We start from the raw sequence: 24,014 nt of genomic DNA, 5'->3' as shown, positions 1-24,014 counted from the left end.
CTACCAGAAGTTCTACAGAAATGGTTTTCAGGAACTGCAGAATGTGTGGATTGTTGAAATGCAAATTGGCAAAAGGCAGGGACGGCTTTCCGGAGCCAGTCTACCACTGGGAGTGGGTGGGGGTCATGTTTCTTAGTAATGCCAATGGGGAGAGGCTCGGGCAGCTGTAGGAGAGAGCCCAGCAATGACCTGACGACCTGCAGGTTTTCAGGGACACCGTAAGAGGCTGCTTTGAGCCCCATCTTTGCACAGTTGGCTCACATGTTTGCTCTGGCATTTAGCAACTATCTACGGTTCTGTGACTTCCTGCGTTCCCACTATGCATCCAACCAACCCTGGCCCAGGTGTGGTGCTGGACAAGAGACTTGCCCCCAAGGACCCTGGAGACTTGCGGGGGGAAAGTCTTTCCCACTAGGCAGTGGCAAAGCTAGACTGGGTGTGGCTGGAATCCTAACGGTTTGGGCAATAGCGACTTACCCTAGGGTTCTCCATGGAGCACATGTACCGTGATGGCTCCTGGCTCTCATGTGGGAGTAAGACTCTCTTTAGGGTCTGAATCCAAGCAGATTTTCTCAGACCCCTCAGACACCTGGGGTGTGTGTGTGTGTGTGTGTGTGTGTGTGTGTGTGTGTCCCCTCCTGGAGTTCTTTGAAGAACATGAAAGAAAAGAATCTATTTATTGGCATTCAGGTCCAACCTGCTTCCCCCTTTGTATTTCTGATTCCAATGACAATGTGTCCAGGACCTCTGCCCCATGCCAGTTCCCCTGCCTGGACTCGGAGGACAGGTCACCTCATCCCTGTACTCCCGGATGCAAACACCTGCTCCCACTGCCACTCCTGACAAGTACACGAAACTCAGTGTCCCCTTCGATGTTCTCTCTCTTTCCCTAATTACTTAAATCCAACCAACTGCACTTCTGACTCACATAGTAGACTGACCACGTGTACTTATTTTCAACTTCTCCTCCCTCATTAGTAAAAAAAAAGGTTGTACACCTACAAAAGCACAGAGAATGACAAAAGGGATTTCAACCAAGTTAGGGAAGACAGAAAGTGAGTGGAGTGGCAGGTAACCCAACAGGAGGGAACACGGATAAGAAATGTGCTGACGGAGTCTACAACACCTCCAGGGAGCTCAGGGCTTGGAGGGACCGGGGACCACAACAGGCGGGGTTCAGATGCTGGGAGGAGACTCTGGATATGGACTTCCCAAGGGTCGTTCCCTACCCCACACAGCCATGCAATATCCTTCCATCCCCAACTCCAGGGAAGAGATGTTATTTTCTAGAGAAGCTCTGACCTGGGGACATAGGCACTCAGAAAATGGGAGAGAGAAATGGATCAAACGACAGGGGATTCAGTCACAACGAGCATACGCAGAACCTGGATCTGGGTTCCAAAAAACCATCCACTAAGAGGTAACCATGTTCCATGGGTAATGGATCCCAGGGCTGGGCAGAGAAAGCACCCAATAAATCTGGAAGAACTTCTGGTGCCAGCAAGGGAGGAACTGCAAAGAATAATCCTTGAGGGTGTTTCAGAAATACACAGATGTGATCTGAAGGGACTCCCACTTGTCAAATCTGAAACAAGTGGACATCAAATAATCATGGATTATAACCATTAGAAACACTAAAATCTCTAAGTCGAGACATGGAAACAAACAAAGTAAATAAATAAGAGAAAGGAAAGGTCTTCCTTACAGTGGAAGGTCAACTAAAACATGTAGATGGAATTAGAAAAGTCACCATTTGCCAACAAGCATGATGATATTTCAGGCAAGCATCATCAAGGAAAGCTAAAGCTAGTGGGTAAAAGTATTATCAGAAACAGTGTATTTATACAGTTTCAAACCTCTCCCTCTAAGACAGTTACTATTACAAAGGGAAACATAGTAACTTTATAGGAGCAAGGCCTGGAAGTTCCTTTCTGGACAGGTCGTCAATGTCACTGTCACCAAGTCCACATCTTGTGCCTCCTGATATCATGCACTGAGGACACCACACTGCTTCTGTGGCATTCCTTTCGAAAGTGCATAAATTTAATCGTGAGGGGCCCTCAGCCAAACCCAAATTGATGGACATGCTACAAAATGACTGGTCTGTCCTTTTCAAAAAATGTCAAGGTCATGAAAGACAGAAAAATGAGCCTAAAGAAACACGACAAGTAAAAGCAACGGAAGTCGCTACTGTTCTAAATCAGAACACACAACAAAACAAGCTTCCCTTTAGCTGTAAAGGAGATTAGCGGGATAACTGATGAAATGTGAACCAGGTCTGTAGGTTATATAATAGCATTCTATTGGTGTTAACCTCCTGACTTTGATCATGAGATGGTGATTATGTAAGGGAATGTCCCTGTTTTTAGGAAAACACGTGGAGGTATTTAGGGGTAAATGGCACCAGGTCCACAACTTGTTCTCCAAACCATCAAGGAAAAAGAAAACATATGAAAATTATGCAGAAAGTGGGATAAAGCAAGTGGGTAAGGGTACGGGGGTATCGGGTTGGGTCCAGAAGGGTGGTCCAGAAGCCTTCACTCCTACTTCACAGGAAGTGGGATGATAAGGTTCAGGGGCAGGACATGATCACCTGTCTCTGGGTCCGCTTTCTGTCCTCCTCAACCCTCTGCTCCAAAAGTTAGAACACTGAACCTCAGAGGGAAAGGCCAGGACTGTTTTCCGGGGCACGATCTCAATATTTAGCCTTCCCATAGTCTGTTTAACTAGACCTGCAACTACGTTACTGTTATTATTTACAGTCTATTTAATAGCGACGTTTGATTACTCCCTTTGTAGGCAGAAGTTAGTGTTTGTTGTTTTATCCCCAGGTCAGCTTCCTCCTGCCACCAAGAATGCGTCAGGGTCACTGCCTGTGGCAGACAGAGTCTCTGAGCTCAGGGACAAATTCCTTTCAACATCAGCCACACCCAACGCACTGGGGTAGCAAATCTGCAATGAGACCCGAAGAGAAGAGACAGAACCATCAGCCCAGGGCTTTCTATCCATCTCTGAACACAAGCTGCCCCCACATCTCCACCCCAGGTGATGGATGGCTTTTGACCACTGGCCAAGTGTGCAGTGTTCCTAAGCAGGTCCCCTGAGGTTTCTACCTTTGATAGGTAGGAAGGTAATGAGCCCCCCTAACATGAAGGGGCTCACTCAGGGCTGTTGGGGCCAACAGGTCATCCATCTGGGGTATGGCTAGGGATGGGACCAGGCGCTGGAATCTAGGGGACTGTCATTCTCGAATCACTCAACCCTTTTCAAATCCATATCCTTGGTTGTCAAAGAGGGCAAGATTTTTTTTTGTCCCCCATTGGAGCAAAATAGTGATAAAGAACAAATAAGCTGCCATAAATTTTGGCAGCAAATAGAAAGGATTGGGTGATGTCAATTACTCACGAAACTGTCAAGAAATTATGAAGAAGGACACCGAATCTTTACTATAAACATTAAACTCGCTAGGAGGTTAGATCTCAACTGCTTCCAACACTAGAAGAAAGGCTAACCAGGTGATGCCAGGGAGGTGGTGTTACCCTAACAATATAAATTACAATATAACTGTATAAAATCAATACATCACACACCTTAAACTTCCAGTTTCTGTAAAACTTGTACAAATTGTTGCACGTCAAATAGATCTCAATTAAAAAGAGAGAGAGAGAGAGAAGAAGAAATAGTTATGAGCCGACTGCCTGCAAGAAGGCATTGGTTCTCAAGCTGGAAGAGGCGTCCGAGTCACCTGGAGGGATGGTAAAATACAGATCGCCGGGCCCCACCCCCAGACGTTCCAGTTCAGTGGAAGAAAAGGGAGGCCCGAGAATTTGCATCGCTGGCAAGTTTGCAGATGATACAAATGCTGCTGGTCTGAGGACCATATTTTGAGAACCACTGTCCTAAGGGTTGCAAAGGCAAATAAGATGTTTTCAGGCTTCAGGATCGGGAGGGTGTGTGGTAGGACAACGTGGGAGACACACAGGCACACCAGTGACAAGGAGGGTCTATACTAAGTGCTGGAGAAGACCAGGTGAATCAACGAGGAGATGTTTATCAGGGAGGGGTGCACAGGGGAGGTGGCCTTCATTCAGATAGTCTTTGAAGAACAGGGATGTGGCAGGCAGGCAGATGAAGTGGGGAGGACTTTAAGGCAGGGGACCAGTGCTGCTGGATCGAGCGCCTGTTAATTAGTCACAAGGCTAAATTAAAGCACAAGCTGGGGAGTCACTGGAGAGAAGCCTGGAAGGCAGGCAGGCACCAGGGGCAAAGGAAAGTCTGGGGTTTGCCCATAGGCCTGGGGAATCAATGAGGAATTTTTAAGCAGGGCAATAAGTTTGGGAAAACCTTTATCTTTCTGGCTCTGCCTTTCCTTGCCTGTATAATGGGGTGATGGACAGAAGGTCTAAGTAGGCCTTTCCAGCCCTGACATGCTAGGATTCAATGGGGATGGGGGCGGGGGGACTAGACCCTCCAGTCAGTGGCCTCGCCCTGCGAAGAGCCCCTTGCCAAGCACAGGGACTTGACAGCCACTTTTACACATGCTTGGTCCGTCTGTCCATCCGCAGCCTCCAGAACCCTGGCCTGGTCTGGAAAGTGGAGGCAGATGACTGGGGGTGTCACACACGTTGCTAATCTCTCCTGGGCAAGTCCTCCCTCCCCCAGTCCATGCAGAGCCGAGTAGCCTGGGATTGTGCAGCAGCTCACAATGGAAGGAAGAGGGTGTAGGAGGGAGGTCCCCGGGCTGACCCTGGTATTGTTCTTGGGCCAGAAGAAAGCTTCCTCCTGCCTGGCCATTGCAATGCTAGAAATGACGACGTCCAGCCAGTGAGAGTCAGCGCGTCCTGGGGGGGCTGCCTGCCATCGGGTGGCCTGGGAGCTGGGGCCCATTCACAAACGCCTGCTGGAGAGCACGTAGTCCTGTCCGCCCCCACCCCCTCTGCCTGTGGCCTCTGACTACTCCCAGTGAGAAGCTGGGGTAAACGAAAATAACTGGGCTTCTCCGCCCCCAAGCTCACTGCCGCCAGGAAGGGGAACGCGACCAGAAATGGCACACTGGCTAATAAAGGAATAATGGATGCTTCACACCCTTAGCAACACCTTCCTCTTCCTCTAGCCTCGGCTGCTCCTTGCACGGGCCAAGGACAGAGGAGGAAAGGTGCTGGACCAGAATGCAGCCTGGTTTAACTAGGACTGGCCCAAGTCACCAGGGCATCACCAAGATGGCCAGGGATGTTAAGCCAGCCCTGGAATGGACGGTTGAGCTGCAGGTGGGGTGATGCTGCTTATCTTGTGTTTCGGAGCCTCTCCTGGCAGGGCTGTTGCATCATTGGTGGGTGGGTGGGCGTGTGCAGGAGGGTGGCCCTGTCTCTGGGCATCAGTAGCCAGAGCCCTGTAGGCCAGCTCAGGGCCTGCTCACAGCTCTGGGCACGTGGAACCTCTACTGGCCTCCACGTCCCAATCCCACGCCATTCCCTAGCAGGGCTGGGCGGGGCGGCTCTTTTTCTTTGTGAGATGGCCTGGGCCCAGCCGTGGCCTTGGCAGAGGCAGTGTTCAGTCTGGCCTCACTTGGTCCCGCCACCCCCACCCCAAGCGCTCCCTCCCACCTGATGGATCAAGCCCTCTGGCGCTCAGCAAAGGATTCTGGACATGGTCTGGCCCAAAGCAGGACATGGACCAGATGACCTCTCTAGTGGGGCAAGTCCTGCTATTAAGGGACACTGGCCTGTCCTAACAAAGTAACAAAATTTCCTTTCCTGGTCACTGAGGAAAGATGTATGCAACCTAGGAATTCCCTGTGGATCCCAGGAAGGGAACAGAAGGATTGGTCAGGCCCTAGCCCTTGGCTTCCTAAATCCTCCTTCTAGCATGCGTTTTGCTGCTCAAGAACATTCAACTGAGTCTCTACTTGGTCAAGTCCCAAGGTTGCAAGGACCTGCACCAATAGGTCTCTCTACTTACAGAAATGTCCCTTCAAGACGCCTGGACACCCCCATTCTCCACGGCCTCTACTGCTTCTGAACCATTTCTCACTTACTTCTGCAGCCCTGAATGCCATACCTTTTCTTTAGTCTCTATAGAGCCTCCCTGGCCACCCACCAAGGCCCAGTTTGAGGTCTGCCTCCTCCAGGAAGCACAAACACGGGGAGAGGCAAGAAACAACCAGAGAACCTCACAACTGTCCATGAAGTCTCCAAGGACTGGGCTGGTCTCCTTCGTCAAGGACAGTTTCATGAAGGAGGGGAAGCGTGAATGGGGCCACGAAAGAGGGAGCAAATCTGGGTCCGGGGTGGTAACAACAGAGCAGGTGTGAGGAGTGGGGTGGGCACAGCTGGTGAGGCCTAAGTCCTACACAGACGGACGGTTGTTCTCTGAGAGCTTGGTCTTAGAAAGAGCTGGGGAAACTCAACTGAATCTCCACCCGTGGGCCCCTCAAATCACAGAAGGGACCTGTAGGCTGGTTCCCGACCATGTTTCTTGCCTATCCAGCTCACCAGCTCTGCCCTTGCTTCCAGCTCCCACCGTGCCACTTAGTAAGGCCACGTCATACATGTAGAACAGTTTTTCAGTTAATAAAGACTGTCATTATATAACCTGGTTTGTATTTTGACCCTCAGGATAGCTTTGCAATATAAGTCAGACAGACGTATGATCCCATTTTATAGCTGAAGAAACGGAAGCCGGGGGAGAATGGCTTTGGGTGAACTTCACCACGTCCCGTACATGGAACCGAAAGGCTCCTAGATGACAGAAACGAACGAACTTCAAGATTTGTGCCAGCTATTTTAACTCTCAGGAGTTTAAAAAAAAAAAAATTTTTTTTTAATGTTTATTCATTTTTGAAAGACAGAGACAGAGGACAAGCAGGGGTGGGGTGGGGGTGGAGAGAGAGGGGGACACAGAATCTGAAAGGGGCTCCAGGCTCTGAGCTGTCAGCACAGAGCCTGACGCGGGGCTCGAACTCACGAACCGCGAGGCCATGACCTGAGCCGAAGTCGGATGCTCAACCGACTGAGCCACCCAGGCGCCCCAACTCTCAGGCTTTTTTGCTGTGTATGTTCTGGATTAGTGTTCGGCAAACTTTTTCGGTAAAGGGCCAGGCAGTAAATATGTGAGGCTCTGCAGGCTGTAGGGTCTCGTGGCAACTACTCAACTCTACCTTCTAGTGCAAATACAGCCACAGTGAGCGTTCAGGTGGTCGGCGTGCCAATAAAACTTTATTTGCAGAAACCGGCTGGAGGGCTGCACTTGCTCTGTGCGTCACTTTGCCATCCCTGTCGAAGGTCCTAGACGATAAAAGCTGTTGTGTAAGGGAGGCAGTTGTGGCCTGGACGCCCTGGAGCCAGAAAGCTGCCTCTAGTCCCAGCCCCTCTGAGGCTGCGTGGGAACCCACTCCAGACTTGGCCGAGGCCTGCGCCCTAGGAACTTCCCTCTCTGTCACCAACAGAAGTTTGCACCCCCCAAAGTAGCGACTTCTTATAAAAACTCAAAAACAACAAAAATAAAAATAGGCTTGCCTCGCAGAGAGCACGTTGCCCTTTCCCAATGGGCCTTGCTACCTGGCGGCCTCAGACAGGAAACCATGGAATGAACTCCTGGTCTCCTCCTTTATTGTACGAGCACCTATTTTTGTCCGGAGGGAGGAAGCCCTGGAGGGAGTTGGGGGGAGGTGGCCAGAGAGACAGAGGGAGGGGGTCTCCTAGGTAAGTACTCCCCCTCGAGAGCTGTTGCAGGATCTTGGGTCAGCAGGGATTGTGGGGGAGGGCACTGGAAACTGATTAAAAAAAAAAAAAGTAGGGGCGCTTGGGTGGCTCAGTCGGTTGAGCGTCCAACCTCGGCTCAGGTCATGATCTCGCAGTCTGTGAGTTCAAGCCCCGCGTTGGGCTCTGTGCTGACAGCTTGGAGCCTGGAGCCTGCCTCGGATTCTGTGTCTCTCTCTCTCTCTCTCTCTCTCTCTCTCTCCCCCCCCCTCCCCTGCTTATGCTCTGTCTCTCTCTCTCTGTCAAAAATAAATAAACATTAAAAAATTTTTTTAAAAAAGCAAAAATCATATCTCTTCCTCTTTCAAAGGTGTCAGTGGGGCTTCTCTCTCTCTCTTTCCATTTTTAGTGCCTTCGGCAGTAGAGGAAAAAAAAAAAAAGAAATCCATTTTCTTGTTCTTGCTTATTAAGGAAATGACATTCCCCCTTAACTTGCTGTACGTGACTAAGGTCGCCTAGAATATAGAAAATGGTTTTCCAGTACCTCTTCCTCTCTGTCGACACTCCTTACGAAGGGGTGCCGGAAGAGTCGCGCTGCCTGAATTCCAATTTCCGCTCCCCCGTTATAATCCGTGTGGCTTGGGGCAACGTATTTGACCTCAATTCTCTCATTTGTGATATGGTGACGATGGTGGGCCCTACGCTTTCCAGGGCAGTTACGTGAGCTCAGGGAGGATACACACAGACACTGACTCAGGCAGTGCTTGACTGGTGTGAGCCCCTGGGAAGGAGGCAAGGTTCTGGACGGGGGTGGTAGTGATGAGTCCCTCTGGGACACGAGCAAGTCAGGGCTCTTTCAGTCACTTACCAAATATTTAACGAGCACCTGTGTGTGCCCATGCGGAGCTGACATCCCAGAGGGACCATGCCGACCACAGAATAAAGAAAGCAAACGCACCAGCGCCAAATGCCTGATGAGTACAATGGGGAAGGATCAAGTGTGTGGGGGAGGGGAGGGCGAGGTGTCCCAAAGGCCTACGGAGAGGGTGACATCTGACCAGAGACCACCTTGTCTGCACTCCCCAAGGGTGGTGTCAGGATAAGCAAGATAAGAAAGAGGCAGCACTGTCACGGCGTGAAAAGCACTCGGCAAAGTGTTTGCAGTGGTTGTCATTGGACTCCCCTAGGGGACAGTAGGAGAATTCCGCGTCCCAGTCCACTGGAAAGGTAGCTGGCCCCTGCACTCAAACTCAGTCCATCTCATGGCTAAGACAATGCCTGTCCCCGGAAAGGTGCTCAGTCAATACTGGTGGACCCAGTGAATGAAGTCAGACCGTACCTCCGGTGGGGCCAGGAGGGGACATGAAGTAGCCCTTGGTGAGGATGACGGGTCTGGGAGTTCCAAGCGGGGTTGGCTTTCATATGACTGTTCCTCAGCATCTTGGGTTATTTTAATAATCCTTAGGCCTGTGAGTTAGCATATCCTAGAAGTTTCCAGAAGACTTAGCAACGGAGCTGGCATAGCTCTAGGGAACAATAAAGTCACTCCTTCCCATCTGGAGGGCTGGGAACTGGACTACTACGGCAACTTCGATCCAGTGGGGCGGCCCTTTCCCACCAGCCCTGTTTCCAAACGGCAACAGCGCCACCTGCTGGAGGAACAAGGCTGCCCTTGCATGTGCCACCATTTTTATTCCTCCCGGCGCCCAGGGGAGTGGGGGAACCCAGGTCGTCATTCAGGAGAGCGGTGATTTTCATTCTCAAAGTTCATTTGCCCCTCAGAGGGAGGGAGGTGGGAGAGATTCTCATCTTGCCCTTATTTGGGGTCAAGCAGGGGGATGGGGTGCTTGCCTCCAAGCCTCACTGTCCCCTAATTTGGCTGGTCGGTCCCCTCTCTGGGTCCTATGTAAAGAGATCACCTTGGACACGCTCATGAGGCCTGAACTCCCTCTTCACCTTTCCTGGCTCTGCTGGGCCCCTCAGTAGGGGAGAAACTCGGGCACATCTGCGAGGCCCGAAATCCCACTTGATGTAGAAATAAATGTTCATTGTTCAGCTGTGTGCCATGCTGACCTCATAATGGTGGGATTTTACATTATCTACTACTAAACTGGGTCAGTCATCAGAGGATCAAAGCAGGGGACCTGACCAGGTCACGGTGAGCTCATAATTAACTGCAGACAGACACAGAATTTAGTTTCAAAATTTCCTAACAGGAAGGCAAGCAGGGAACTAAGTTGGGTTTATGTAGTTCCTATTGCTGGACAAAAGGCAGTGGACATCGCGTCTGTCTGACAGAATTCGAGAAAAATGATCACAATATGTCCTTATGGCAAGAAAGGCTTGGGCAAGACGCAGGATAATTCAAGAACAAGGTCTTTCAACTGGGGTTTTGTAGAAGATGGAAGCCTCCGGGGCCGCGCGGGGAGCAGGGAGGCAGCACGTCTGCAGGGTCCTGAGGCCGTGGGGTCGCCTGTGCTCCGTCACCTGAGGAGCCGCTGAGGAGAAACTGCTCAGCACGTTCCCACAGCCCAAGGTGACGGAGCCTTGGGGCGCTGTCTGGGCAGTGGTCTCGGGCCTATTCGGACTCCATTCCCTTGCTTTTCACATTGAACTTAGTCAAGTTTAACTCCTTTCCCTTCAGTGCAGACTGCCAGCGTCTGTTCTTCCAAGGGCAGGAGCCAAGGCTTTGTGAGGCCCCAAGGCCCACGCCAGTGGGCGCCTCCCCTGCAGGCCCAGGTCAAGATTTCTGGTGTGGAGGGAATGCTGCCTGCACCCCTCACTCCACGGGAAGGCACCCTCCCTGTCTGGGCGGCTGATGGAGGCTGAGGGGCGTGCCTGCCTGGGAGCAGCCTGTGTTCCCAGGGGCCTGCAGGGGAGGGGGAGGACCCGCCGAGAAATGTCAGGCCTTTTCAGAGTGGGGCACGTTTGGGTCAAACAGGTACTTCCCTACACCTCTGTGTGACCACTTCCTTTACCCCCTCACCCTCTCCCTTGTTCTGGGGAGGAAGGGCCTGAGCATTGGCCTGGGTCATGTTTCCGACATGGGTGCATGTTGAGCACCAGTAAGGGGGCGAGGACACCTTCGGCTGCTTGGGACAAGGGACTTGCGAGCGCAAACCCCACTGAGGAGCCTCCAGAGTGGTGCGCTGGTGTCCCCTAGTGGGAGCAGATGTCAGTGCAGCCGGTGTCCCTGCATGGCCTCCTGACGCTCCTGAGTTGGGGCCGCGCTGCGGTGACCCCATCACTGCCAACATGGCGGGCCAGCTGACCCCGTTCCACCCTCACACAGTTCCCAACGGAGAGCCCCAAAATGCACGCGGGACCCCCCCAGGACTCCATTCTAGGTCCAACTGTGTGAGCTTCTGCCCTGCCCTATGGCTTTACCACCTAGAACGATGACTGATGACCCCCCAAACCCATGTCACTGCACTCAGAGCCCCCAGCTGCCCTCCCCCAGTCAGAAGTGTGGGGGAACAACGCCAGCCTCAGCTCCCTGGGGGCTGCCAGGTGTTTGTGGATGCTACGATCCACCCTCCCCCTCAGCCACCGCTCCAGGGAGGCAGACCTTAGGGACAGTCCGTATCACCAGCATCGGCCCTTATGAACCAACAAAGTGACTTTTATGGGTGAAGAACTATACCCGGAAGAGGTGGACACCTGTCTGCCTTGCTCCCAGGTCCTTGGGTGCCTCCAGGGGCTCGGCCCCAGAAGTCTCAGCAATAGGGGTCCCCCAGGGTCCCACTGTGGAAATACGACCAGGTGGGGTCACCAGGGATAGGGTCCTCAGCTTTGACGGGAGGGGAGTTTGGCCAGGTACCCAGGTGTCAGAATCTGAGCTGGCTGAGGCACTCCTACCTAAGACCACTCACGGTGACAAGTACCCCGTGTGCAACTCCCAGTGAGAGAGAAGCCGGAGCTCCCTGGAAATCTACAACAGTCATGAAGTCGGGGGGACCACTGGGGTGCTCTGCTCCGTGCTCAGCCATCATTCAGGTCCCAGGGAACAACTCCTGGAGCGGCACTGAGGAGGGACGTGAAGCCTGCAGGGAGAGAGCCCAGACTTCCCCCGACAAGGAATGAGGACTCTGACCTGAGCAAGGCACAAGTGGGCGGAAGCAAATCACAAAGGCTCCTATATACAAGGAGTTTGATCAGGGATGGTACCCTGGGCCTCTGTCGTGTGGGGAGATGCTGAGGAGACAGCGGGCTGCAGGTCTAATGCTTCTCCTTTTGTGGGGTGGAGGAAATGGAGGCCAGGTAGGCAGTGATCTGCAGGCCAGTCTCTCGCTTTATTCTGTTTTCCTCCTGGTGAGGCGGGGAGGCAAGAAAGTAGTCCCCTCTCATCCACCAGGGATACATTCCAAGATCCCGATGACGACTTATAAAGCCTTGAAACCTCAGAGAGTACTGAACCACACACACACACACACACACACACACACACACACACACACTTTTTCCTGGGCATACGTATGCGCTATGATAAAGTTTAATTTGCAAATGAGGCACAGTAAGAGAGTAACAACAACAACAAGATAGAATGATTATAACAATATCTGTAATAGGGGCACCTGGGTGGCTCAGTCGGTTGAGCGTCCGACTTTGGCTCAGGTCATGATCTTGTGGGTTTGTGAGTTCGAGCCTCACGTCGGGCTCTGTGCTGACAGCTCAGAGCCTGGAGCCTGTTTCAGATTCTGTGTGTGTGTCTCTCTCTCTCTGCCCCTCCCCACTCACACTCCGTCCCCCTCTCCTTCAAAAATAAACATTAAAAAAAAAAAAAAAACGGGCGCCTGGGTGGCTCAGTCGGTAGAGCGTCCGACTTCAGCTCAGGTCATCTCACAGTCTGTGAGATCGAGCCCCGCCTCGGGCTCTGTGCTGACAGCTCAGAACCTGGAGCCTGCTTCAGATTCTGTTTCCCTCTCTCTCTGCCCCTCCCCTGCCCATGCTCTGTCTCTCTGTGTCTCAAAAATACATAAAAATATTTTCTAAAAATTAAAAAAAACCCGTATCTGTAATAAAGTTATGTGAATGTGGGGTCTCTCTCAACATGTCTCACTGTCCTGTACTCACCCTCCGTCTGAGGACAGGTGGTGATAAGACCCCTGCGTGGTGACATGAAGCGACACGAATGACGCAGGTGGCTGTGACGGAGTGGTAGGCCACCACTGACCTCCTGACCACACAGCAGAAGGAGCATCATTTGCTCCTGGCCGAAGCTGACCCCGGGTAATGGACCGAGGAAAGTGGAACTTCAGATAAGGTTAACTACTGAGGTTCACTACTGAACTGCGGCTGAGGTTAACTGCATGAGGGTACCTAATGTAGGTTTCCTTCTACTCCTCAAACTGACTTTTGTCAAAAACAGCGTATGTAGCCCACTCATCTCTGCTCAGGCCCAAGCCTCTGTGGGAGGTCTGGGGGTCCTCAGGCTATGGGTGGGCTTTCTCTCCCCTTCAGTGGTCTCCCACTGGGTGCACAGTGTCTCTTGGTGTATTTGGAAATATTTTTGGTGATCACCATGGTTGGTCACCCCTCCCCAGTGACGGGCATTCAGCGTCTGGGGCTAGGAACACTGAGTGTCCTACATTGCGTTGGACAGTTTCATCCAGTTAAGATTTGTCCCACCCCAAATGCCAATAGCTGGGTTAGCTGACCCTCAGGACCCAAAGATGGACAACACAACCAGCCGGCTCTGTTTGTGAGGGGCTTTGAAGAAGACTAGGAAAACTCAGAGAAGTCATCTCAATGTGCACTCCGAGGGCCTCAGATTCTACCACCAGAGCTCTGTTTGGGGATCAGGAAGCCTGTCAGCCTTGTCCTAACGGTACCCGTATGAAATACAAACACCCAAGAAGAGGTCAAGTCATGAGCATTGTCAGCCATAACTAGGATTTCAACTCTTATTGATAATTCTGATAAGAGTGCAGAGTGTGCTGTGATGCTCTAAAAAAATACAGATTCCTGGGTATGATTCAGTAGACGTGGTCACCAGCCGCAATGATCCCTGTCCCCTGATAGTCACACCTTTGTGTGGTCCCTTCTGCACCGGTATGTGCAACCGACATATAGCATGTGGCAGAGGGATAGCACGTCACTTCGAGATTACGTTATAAAAGATCGGGACTTCTGTGTTGGATGCTCGCCCTTCTCACCTGTTCTCGTTCTCATTCTCTCTCTCTTTCTCTCAGATCACTTGCTTTGGAGGAAGCCAGCTGTCAGGGTGTGAGGACACTCAAGCAGTTTATGAAGAGGTCCACGTGGCAAGGAACTGAAGCCTTTTGCCAACAACCGAGGTGGAAGTGAAGGAGCCGTGTGAGGGGGCCAGGATGGAAGGAGGCCCTCCAGCCGCAGTCAAGCCTTCAGATGGCTGCAACCCTGGCCATCAGCCTGCCTACAAGTCCAGGAGAGACCCTGAGCCAGAACCCCAGCCAAGCTCCTCCCAGATCCCTGGCCCTCTGAAAGTATGTTGTGGTAATCAGTGTGTGTGTGCGTGTGTGTGTGTATGTTTTAATTTTTTAATGTTTATTTTTTGAAAGAGAGAGAGACAGAGTGCGAGCGGGTGAGGGCAGAGAGAGCGGAAGGCAAGGAATCCGAAGCAGGCTCCAGGCTCTGAGCACAGAGTCCGACGCGGGATTCGAACCCATGAACCATGAGAGCATGACCTGAGCGGAAGTTGGATGCTTAACCGACGGAGCCAGCCGGGTGCCCCTCCGTGTGTGTTTTTTAAGCTGCTAGATGTTGAGCTATTTACTATGCAGCAGTAGATAATTCATGCAGTGGGTCTAGGTAGGGCCAGGAGGCTGTGGATGTAAAAGCTTCCTAGGTGAATCTGATGTGCGGTCAAGGTTCAATAGCCGTGGGTGTAGAGACTTAACGCTGCTGACGGTTTTCTGGGCACAAAGCTGACTCAAAGTGGCACGTGTGCACGCGAGAATCAGAGAGCTACTGCTGTGTGGCTCCACCCTGAAAACGGAGACAGGCAAGGGGTGAAGGCTTCCACCACCAGCAGCCCCTAAGAGCTGAAGTGTCACACGTAGCCCTCGAGAACTAGGAGGGCCTGCTGATGTACCGCTCCTGGAAGAGAGAAAGCCTAGAACGTGAAACCTGAGGGGAGCCCTGGCCTGAAGATTTTCACAATTTGTCAAGGAGTAGAACCGTTTCCTCAAGAGAAACCGTTCCCAGTAGACTGGGTTAGAGATGCCGGCAGAGCAGTTCTGGGCGAGTCTAAGTAGTGGCCCCTGAGCCTGCTTCTCCAGTCTCCCCACCACCACTCCCCATGCTTAGCAGCGCTTCTGGGGCAGAGGTCCACAGCTTGATCCTCCTGACTTCTAGTGCAATCTTTCTGCACCACCACAACCCAGGATGCCACTTAGGAAAGGTACACAGGGTGGGGATGCGGTACGGGGATCCGCCCCCTCCCCCTGCTCCTAACCAGGCTATGGGAGTCCACCGTCAGAGGGAGGGAGCACCTACTATGCACCAGGTATTTTTCCCAAAGCTTCACATGAACTCAGGTACTCAATCTTCTGCAACAACCCCATGAGGTGGATCCTGTCATTATCTTCATTTGACACAGGGGGAAACCGAGGCAGAGTGAGGGTAAGTAACTAGCTCGATTCCTTGGTTAGTCCATGGCAGGGCCAGGATTCTCTAAGGTCCGTGTCTGGGGTCCGGACACTAACCCTTAACCCCTGAGCTCTGCTGCCCCCCCCCCCCGCCAGCCATGGGCCCAGCCCTCCTTGCCCTCTGAGCAGGAACGAAAGGCCCTCTGCTTTGCTCTGCTCCCCAGGGAGCGAGGGGACAGGCATCAAATAGGAAAAAAATGGTCAGACCTGTTACCTTTCCAGCCAGGATGAAACAGGCTGCTGGCTCAAAGGCCATCGAGGGCTCAGCACCTCACCTAGGGCAGGGGGAATCGGGATCCTCCCCTGGATCTGTGGCTCTCAAATATAGTCTCCCTCTCAATAATGAATGCCGTAAACATTTAGGAATGGAGCAGTAATAGTAATTATTGAGTACTTTACCCTTTTGTCTTTTGCACCAAAGCTAGCTTTACATTAGCAGTGGTAATTTTTTTTTTTTTTAACTTTTTAACGTTTATTGATTTTTGAGAGAGAAACAGAGCATGATCGGGGGAGGGGCAGAGAGAGGGAGACACAGAATCCGAATTAGGCTCCAGGCTCTGGGCTGTCAGCACAGAGTCCGACGTGGGGCTCGAACACACAAACCGCGAGATCGTGACCTGAGCTGAAGTCAGGTGCTTAACCCACTGAGTCATCCAGGCACCCCTATAGCTATTTGACCTACACACCGTGGCTGAGGATATTGATTCTTTTGTCTCTCAAATGTACAGGACAGTTGTGAGGACAGTACAAAGAATTTCCCTCCGCTCCTCGTTCAGATTCCCAGACTTACTACTCACCACGTTTGCCCTTCATCACAGCTATGCATCTACATACTCATTATTTTTTTTCTTTTTCAAAACATTCGAGGACAGGCTGCAGACATGAAGCTCCATATCCCTCAAGTACTCTAGTGTGTATTTCCCCAACACAAGGGCACTTGCCTATATAACCATCATACAGCCCTTCAAGTCAGGACACTGATGCCCAGGTAACACTACCTCCCCACCCACAGACCCCATTCACATTCCCTAACCATCCAACAAAGTCTTCTGGTCCAGGATCTCAGCGAAGAACACATATTGCATGTAGTCTGTCTGTTTAGTCCCCTCCAACCTGGAAGATTCCACAGTCTTTTCCTGTCTTTCCTATCCAAGTTTTAGGGAGTGCTCCCTACATTTGTTTCCTTATGACCAGACTCAGGCTGTGCTTTCTTGGCAGGAAAACCCCAGAAAGGGTGTCGGGTTTTCTCCATGCGGCACATCAGACAGCACATGGTGCCTACCCAACCTGTCACTAATGATGTTAACCTCATCATAAGGTCAAATTAGGCTCTTCCAGGTTTCTCCACCATTAAGCCACCACATTTCCCTTTGTAATGAGGTGAACCCTATGCATGTCCCAGCCTGGTGCCTGAAAGAGGGTTTCCAGTCTTAATACATAGAGAGCCTAGTGGTCTCAATGAGTTAAGGGGATAGAGTTTAAAATTCAGGGAGTCTGAGACAATGAGAATTTGCAAGGCAGGACACCAGAGAAGAGAAATCCAGAAATCCGCAGACCCTTGAGTCTTTGGCTGAGCACTGATTTGTGCATGTGTACGAGGAAACTTCCAGAGCCAGTAGAAAACCTTCTGAAAGGAATAGATAGAACCATCCCCTGAGATCATACAAGGCTAGAAATAGTTCCCAGGAGATGAGGTAGAAACACCTCCTAATACACAAGGTTCTCAGTAGCAATCTCAGAAGGGTATTGACTCAGTAGTGGATCAAAATGTGTCCCAGACTAAAGGCTCCCCACCTAACAAAGGCTTTAAAAGCAAGCTGTGAAAAGATCAAACTGTTCTGAAGTAACTGTGTTCCAGAACAATGCCCAAAATATTTAAATGGATACTAACAAAACTCAGGCACCCAACAATGTAAAATTCCTAATACCTGGTATCTGACATAAAATCACCAGGCATGCAAAGAAAAATATGACCTATATCTAGAGAAAAAATCAATTAATAGAAGTAGACACTGAAATGACATGAGTGACCGAATTAGCAGAGAAAGACCTTAAAAAAGTCATTCTAAATTGATTCTACATGCTCAAGGAGATAGGGGAAAGCAGGAACATGAAGAAGAGAGAGGAAAAAAAGATCCAAACTGAACTTCTAGACATGAACAAGACAACATCTGAAATGAAAAATACACTGGATGCGATTAACAGTAGGGTTGGACTTTGCAAGAAAAGACTAGTGAACTTGAAGACACAGCAATAGAAAGCATTCAAAATGAAACACACAGAGAAGAAACACCTAAAAAAAAATAGGCAGAGTTTGGTGAGCCATGGGAGCAGATGAAATGGCACGAGGTTCAGTAGAGAAAAGGACAGGGTGACGTGGTGAGTGTGGTGGCAGGTCCCTGACCAGGCAGGCTCTGTCACCTAGGAGGGCGACTCTCACTCTGCTGTGGCAGGCCCCACCCCTATACTCGGATGCAGCTAGATTCCCACTGTTTCTGCCCAAAGACCAGCACCAGAAGCATCTCGAGACCCAGATTTGCTGTCTCTTTGCTGAGTGAATCCTACTGTCCCGGAGCCAGGCTCGATCCAGGGAAAGGAGCCCAGTCGATGACAAAATCAGCAAGCACAGCAGACACCTGGAGGCTGGCAGGACATCTCCACTTTTCAAAAGCCTAAAAATAGCCCCAACCACATTGGCAATCCCAGCAGCCCTGCCCGTCCCAGGAACACACCGCGGGAGGCCACACCGGCAGAGATTTCAGGTCAAGGGACAAAAAACTTGGACAAGTGCGCCGAGTTGCCACAGCATGGCCCCATTTCACCTCTGGGGGATGTCAGGCCCGCCACCAGTGCAGAGAGCGTGCCACCACACACACATCACGATGGGACGCCCTGGGGCTCATCAGGCACCCACCCCTGCCTCCCTCCCACCGCAGTACATCCAGTTACACCCTGCTGGAGGAAGGGGCTAAGCGGGTGCCCAGGCTGTGCCCAGGCTGAAGATTGGGACCTGGCTGGAAGGTTGGAGACTCTCCTCCTGCACCTACCTGCCAGGCCGGGAGGACCTTCTCAATGTCATTCAGGTTGATCCCGTCCCCGTCTTCTAGCTTCCCTTTTCCACACCTGGGCCAGAAAAGACAGAAAGGCATTGAGGAGTCGGCACGTTCACGCATCCTACCCCAGCCCGCCGAGCAGGAAGGGCAGGGATGGCCAGGAGACACCCGGCCCTGCCACCTCCAGGCCTGTAGGATCAGCCTGTCCCACCCAGAGCAAACAGCTCTGGAGAAACATGCTTTCCTTCCCCAGGCCTGGCAACACGGGCCCTGCCTGCAGAACAAAGGACTTCGTGCAGGCGGGCATTCTGGGAGCAGTCCAGAGGCAGGGGGCACTAAGGTGACATCCGACCCCCCAGGGAGGTGACAGAGGTACCAGATTTCCCCTCGACCCTTCCAGGCAAAGACGCTAATAAGCTCCTTGTTGATGAATACCCCAAAACCCGTCACAGCTCCTGCAAAACCTCATCATCTCGCCCCATTACACCAAAGGGGCGATGAGTGAACAGAAAGACCAAGCAACTTTCTTGAGGTCACACAGGCCCGCAACAGGGACTTCTCCCTCCTTGGCCTGACTCTGGGCCAGTCCAGCAAGCCCACTCAGATACCGATGCTTTGGCTTTATGCCCTCTGTGGGCAGACATACCATCAGGCCAGAGACGCTGACCCCAACTCGCCATCAAGCACCCATGTCTTCTGCATACTTAAGGTGCAGACTCTGGAATCAGACTGCCAGGCTGGAACCCCAGTTACGTCCCTTACTAACTGGGCGACCCTACGCAAGTCACTTAACCTCTCCGGACCTCGGTTTTCCCACTTGTCAAATGGAGATCATTAGCAGTGTATAACATCACGGGGTAGTAGGAGGATGAAATTAATGTAGCTGATATACACACACGCACACACAGGCACACCCATGTGCACCCTGTGCACACACAGGCACATCCACATTTACATACCATGTTTAATGGTAAATATGGGTAATAATGGCATGCAAGTATAGTAAAGTAAGTAATAAGGTAAATATATTAGTTCCACGAGGACTACTTCTGCCAGTACTAGTCCTGTTTACAACTATCTTACTAGCATTACTGTTCCTCTTTTGTTAGTATTTTACCACTACTACTGTTAATTGCTGCCCCAGGGAAGGATTAAGAGCCTAGACTCTGGAGCTGACCCAGGCTCACGCAAGTTGCTCATCTCTTTGTGCCTCCTAGTTTCCCCACCTGTCTAGGTGAAGATAATAACACTCCTACCTCCCTAGGTTGTGGTGAGTTTTCAATAACACGAGGCCAGCACTTGGAACAGTGCCCAGGATGGATCAGTGATCACTGCTCTCCTTGGTGTGACTATGGACCCAGACACGGTGAGGGCTGCCCAGCGTGACGGCCCCAGCATTTTCCAGCTGCAGCATTAAGGCGACTCTCAAAATTTAGAGGATTTATTTGTTCAATATTTGCCGAGCATCTCTTGTGTTTTGGGCCCTGTCAACCTCCCTGGGAGTCATGGAAAATAAATCTGCTGTGGTTCCTGTCCTCCAGAACGCAACAGCTCTTCGGAAACACGTCCTAAGCTCAACTGACAAGGCGGTGACCACCAGTAGGGGGCAGCATGAGATAAGTGTTATGAAAGACTTAGGGACAGAGGAGGTGGGGTGGCCACATAACCCACCGAGGCTGGAGTGGAAGAGGGCAGGAGGATGCCATCTATACCCACCCCCCCTTTTGACAAGAGCTTCTGCGTGGGCTCTGGCTTGGGCTTTACCCCAGTGTAAACAAGGCATAGACTGAACCCAGAGGAGTGCTGCCCAGAACATCCAGAAGCATCCAGAATGATCTGGGACAGGAAGAAGGTGGGTCATGAGCTGGCTAAGCAGAGAATCCTGGAGAATGTCCTGGGCAGAGGGTAGCGGGGCAATGGCCTGGAGCTAAGCCCATGTATGTTGCCAGCTGGGATGTCAGCATTCCTGCCACTGGAGTGGGGTGGGGGTGGGGGTGTAAAGGGGATGGGCAAAAGGGGGAATATGGAGCTAGAAGGCCAGGAGGTGGAGCTGGGGAGGAAGGGGTAGAAGGAAGGTTGGAAGGACACGTGGGGAAAGAGAGTTCTTACCCCCTCTGCCCCAACCCTCCACCCCCACCCCAGCCTCTTGATGTGCTGGGCTGCAGACAAAGAGGCAGAGCAACCTCTGGAAACATCCAACCACCTTTTAACTACAGGTTGGCCCGTGAAGGTACCAATGGCCTGCGTCTGTATTTCATATGCACCTTGGCAACAGGAGAGGAGAAAGCTGGGGACTGTGGGCCGAATGGAACAGCTGACGCCCTCTCCCCCAGGTCCTGTGTGCTATCCCCCCACTTCCGGACTCCCAGCTGCCCTGAGCTCCAAGCATGTGTTAGATGCCAGCCTAGCACAGCACAGGCGTAGCGTTTTATCCTCACCTCAGCAGCTCCTGGGGGCAGCAGGGGGCTGTGTGCAGGGAGGGCTGCTGTCCCCCAAGACCTGTCCTCTGGGGTTCAGAGCTCCCTGGGAGGACTGCAGGTACAGAGGGCAAAAGGTTGCTACAGACCAGCTGAGTCACTGCTTCCTACAGGGTTTCCAAGGCAACAGCTTTCTCTGATTTCTGTCCCTCCATGGAAACATGGGCTGCGGGAAGCCTTGGCAACCGAGAGGTACCCTGCTTCCGAGGGATGCTGCAGTGGCTGGGCACGTGGAGTGCATCCCCAGCATGGCTGGACTCTGAGGGTGACACAGTTCCTGCCTTAACCACAAGGAGGCCACCGGGCGCTGAACCCAGGATCCCCTAGGAACCTGGGGAGGCCAGGGTTCACACTATGCGCTCATTCCAACAGGGTCCCTCCATGCTGAAGGCCATCTCCCCTCGCCACCCAAGGAAAAGTGACCTCGGGAATTCTGGCTGATCCCACACAGACAGGACGATGGAAAAAGGAGCCGTGGTGAGAGGCTGGGGTCCCCTGGGAGAGTATGAAGCACGCGGTGGGTCTCTCCCCAGAAAAATACACACAAACGCATGATTTTGCATGAAAGTTTAAGGGGGTTAAACTGATTCACGGATACTCTGGTGTGATGACCGGGGCCTTGGATGGCGTCAGAAGGCCTTAAATCATGGCTCTTCCTGGGCATGTCTGAAATGCGTTTCTCCCAACTGTACAATAGAGACAAGAGCCTCTCCCTCCCCAGGCTTTTTGTTCATGACTCTGCGCAGGTGGGAGCAGGGTGCTCAGAGAGGGGGTGCCCACTAGGGTGGGGTGGGGAGCAGGTGAGACGCAGTTATGTTTAATACAGCCAACAATATCAGTCGTGTTTAGATGTGAAGTGACGGGAGGTGAGAGTGGACAGGGAGGGACTGGAAGGAAAAGTAAAAGCCGTCAGTCTAGGAAAGAAAAGGAGAATGGCAAGTGTTGACAAAAATGTGGAAAAGCCCCGTATACTGCTGGTGGGAATATAAGACACTCAGCCTCTGTGCGAAATAGTTTGGCGAAACAGTTCCACCAAAACTTAGGACATGGAATTACCATGTGTGATATTGTGACTCATACAAGCTATTTTTGGTCTTTGTCCCCAGTCCTAGTATAGAACTCCTCAAATCCTTGGAATTTCCTAAGTGAGGACAGAAGACAAAGTTGCGTTTTGTTATGTTAATGAGGCCACTGTTGAAAAACCACCTAGGGAATCTAAGGGAGGGAGCCGGTTCAATCGCGTGATTGGAGGGTTAGAACTTTCAGTCCCAACTCTCAACTCCAGGGAGGGGAGAGGGGCTAGAGATTCAATCATTGGCCAATGGCCAATGATTTGCTCAATCATGCCTGTGTAATGAAGCCACCAAAAAAAAAAAAAAAAGAAAAAAAAAAAGAAAACCAAAACCAAAACCAAAGGAGGGGCTTTGGAGAGCTTCCGGGTTGGTGAGCACAGGAGATTCTGGAAGAGTGCACTCTGGAGAGGGCATGGAAGTTGGCACCTTTCCCCATCCCTTGTCTGATGCATCTCTACATCTGGCTATTCCTGAGTTCTATCCTTTGATATAAACTAGTAATCTAGCGGGTACCATGTCTTCCCAACTTCTGTGGCCTCCCTAGCAAATTAATAGAGCCCAGGGAGGGGGGGGGGGTTGCTGGAACCCCCAATCTACAGTCTGACATCTGAAGCACAGGTGACAGACTGGACTTTGGACTGGCGTCTGCAATGGGGAGAGGGGTCGATCTGTAGGACTGAGCCCTCAACCTGGGGGGTCTGATGCTGTTTCTAGGTCGATGGTGTCAGCACGGAGTTGAATTGTGGGACACTCCACTGGCATCAGAAAACTGCTTGGTGGCGATGGAAAAAACCCCACACACATCAGAACTGGTGTCAGAATCGGACCATGTGACTCAGCAATTCCATTTCCCAGGCACCTACCCGAAAGAGTTGCAAATAGGGACTCAACAAATACTTGCACACGAATGTTCATAGCAGAATAATTGACAATAGCCAAAGCGTGGAAAGAACTCAAACGCCCATCAGCAGATGAATGGATGGACAAAGAGTGACAGACCCACATGATGAAATACATGCCACAGTGTGGACGAACCTCAAAATTTTATGCTGAGTGAAAGACGGTAGGCCCAAAAGGCCACATATGATCCCACTCATCTAAATAACCGGAGGAGAGAAATTCACAGAAACAGAAAGCAGATCGGTGGTTGCCAGGAATAAGAGGGAAATGGAGAGTCACCGCTTAGGGGACATCGATTTTCTTCTGGGGGGGTTGAAAATGTTTTGGAACTAGGTAGAGGGGATAGTTACACACTATTATGAAAATATGAGATGACACGCAATTGAACGCTTTAAAATGGTTAATGTGGGGGGCGCCTGGTTGGTTCAGTGGGTTGAGCATCCGGCTGTTGGTTTGGGCTCAGGTCAGGGTCTTGTGGTTTGTGACACTGAGCCCCGCCCGTGCTGGGTTCCACAGCACGGAGCCTGCGGGCTTCTCTCTCTCCCTCTCTCTCAGCCCCTGCCCTGCTCGAACTCACACGTGTACGTGCTCTCTCTCCAAAATAAACCTGAGATGAGACAACCTGGTATAAAATCAAACACTACACCAGGGGTTCTCAAAGTGGGGCCCCTGGACCAGCAGCACCAACGTCCCCTGGGAACTTGTTGTGGGTGGAGAGCCTCTCCGGAGGCTGTGTGTTCCCAGTGCAGCAGAGATGCCTGCCCGCCCAGGGAAGGGCCCCTCTCTGCCCCAGGACAGCTGTAACCCTACCCACCCCTGTATAAAAGCCCCTGGTCACCCCTTACCCTTCCCGGTCGATGTGTGGCAGGGTCGGCTTGGGCGTGTGTCTCAGCTTCCGGTGGAACTGCGTGAAGTCCAGCTTTTCGGGCTGCAGGTCCCAGGTGGCACCACTAGAGGGCGAGAAAAGGTGAGAAATGTGAGGCAAGGGGGAGACCAGCCCAGTTTCCCATGGCACCAGACAGCTGGGCACAAGCCTGGCAGGGAGCGTCTTCACAAAGAGGTGGGCAGGCTGGGGAGGACACCCACCAGCCGAGGGCAGGGTCGACAGAGACCCCTCCCTCAGAATGGAGCTGGTGGTGTCAGCTCTGTGTTCAGATAGTGGGGCAGGAGGCTCCCCATTCCTCAA

General features: G+C 51.8%; 1 protein-coding gene and 1 long non-coding RNA gene across 14 annotated transcripts in view; one reads left to right on the top strand and one right to left on the bottom strand.

Moving 5' to 3' along the window:
- CTIF (cap binding complex dependent translation initiation factor) overlaps positions 1-24,014 on the bottom strand; it is a 297,353-nt gene that overhangs the window by 159,530 nt on the left and 113,809 nt on the right. For 11 of the 12 annotated variants that reach the window (XM_045042237.1, XM_045042240.1, XM_045042242.1 and 8 more), the window contains 2 exons: positions 23,674-23,778; positions 18,373-18,448 (listed from right to left, as the gene is read on the bottom strand). In XM_045042237.1, the coding sequence (XP_044898172.1) occupies positions 18,373-18,448; positions 23,674-23,778 (181 nt within the window). Of the gene's footprint in view, positions 1-9,548; positions 9,854-18,372; positions 18,449-23,673; positions 23,779-24,014 lie in introns of those variants that run through there. The other variant, XM_045042244.1, reaches the window with a different exon arrangement.
- LOC109493451 lies at positions 9,873-23,723 on the top strand. Of its 2 annotated transcripts, XR_006588358.1 has the most exons (4): positions 9,873-10,233; positions 13,889-14,161; positions 21,228-21,332; positions 22,643-23,723. It is a non-coding gene; the product is annotated as an uncharacterized LOC109493451 (long non-coding RNA). The 2 variants fall into 2 exon arrangements; XR_002147702.2 differs by lacking the exon at positions 9,873-10,233 and having other exon boundaries at positions 12,682-14,161.

The sequence above is a fragment of the Felis catus genome, chromosome D3 (genome assembly GCF_018350175.1).
Source record: "Felis catus isolate Fca126 chromosome D3, F.catus_Fca126_mat1.0, whole genome shotgun sequence".
Classification (NCBI taxonomy): domain Eukaryota; kingdom Metazoa; phylum Chordata; class Mammalia; order Carnivora; family Felidae; genus Felis; species Felis catus.
The sequence above is the reverse complement of the archived record's forward strand: the minus strand, read 5'-3'. Positions and strand labels throughout refer to the sequence as shown.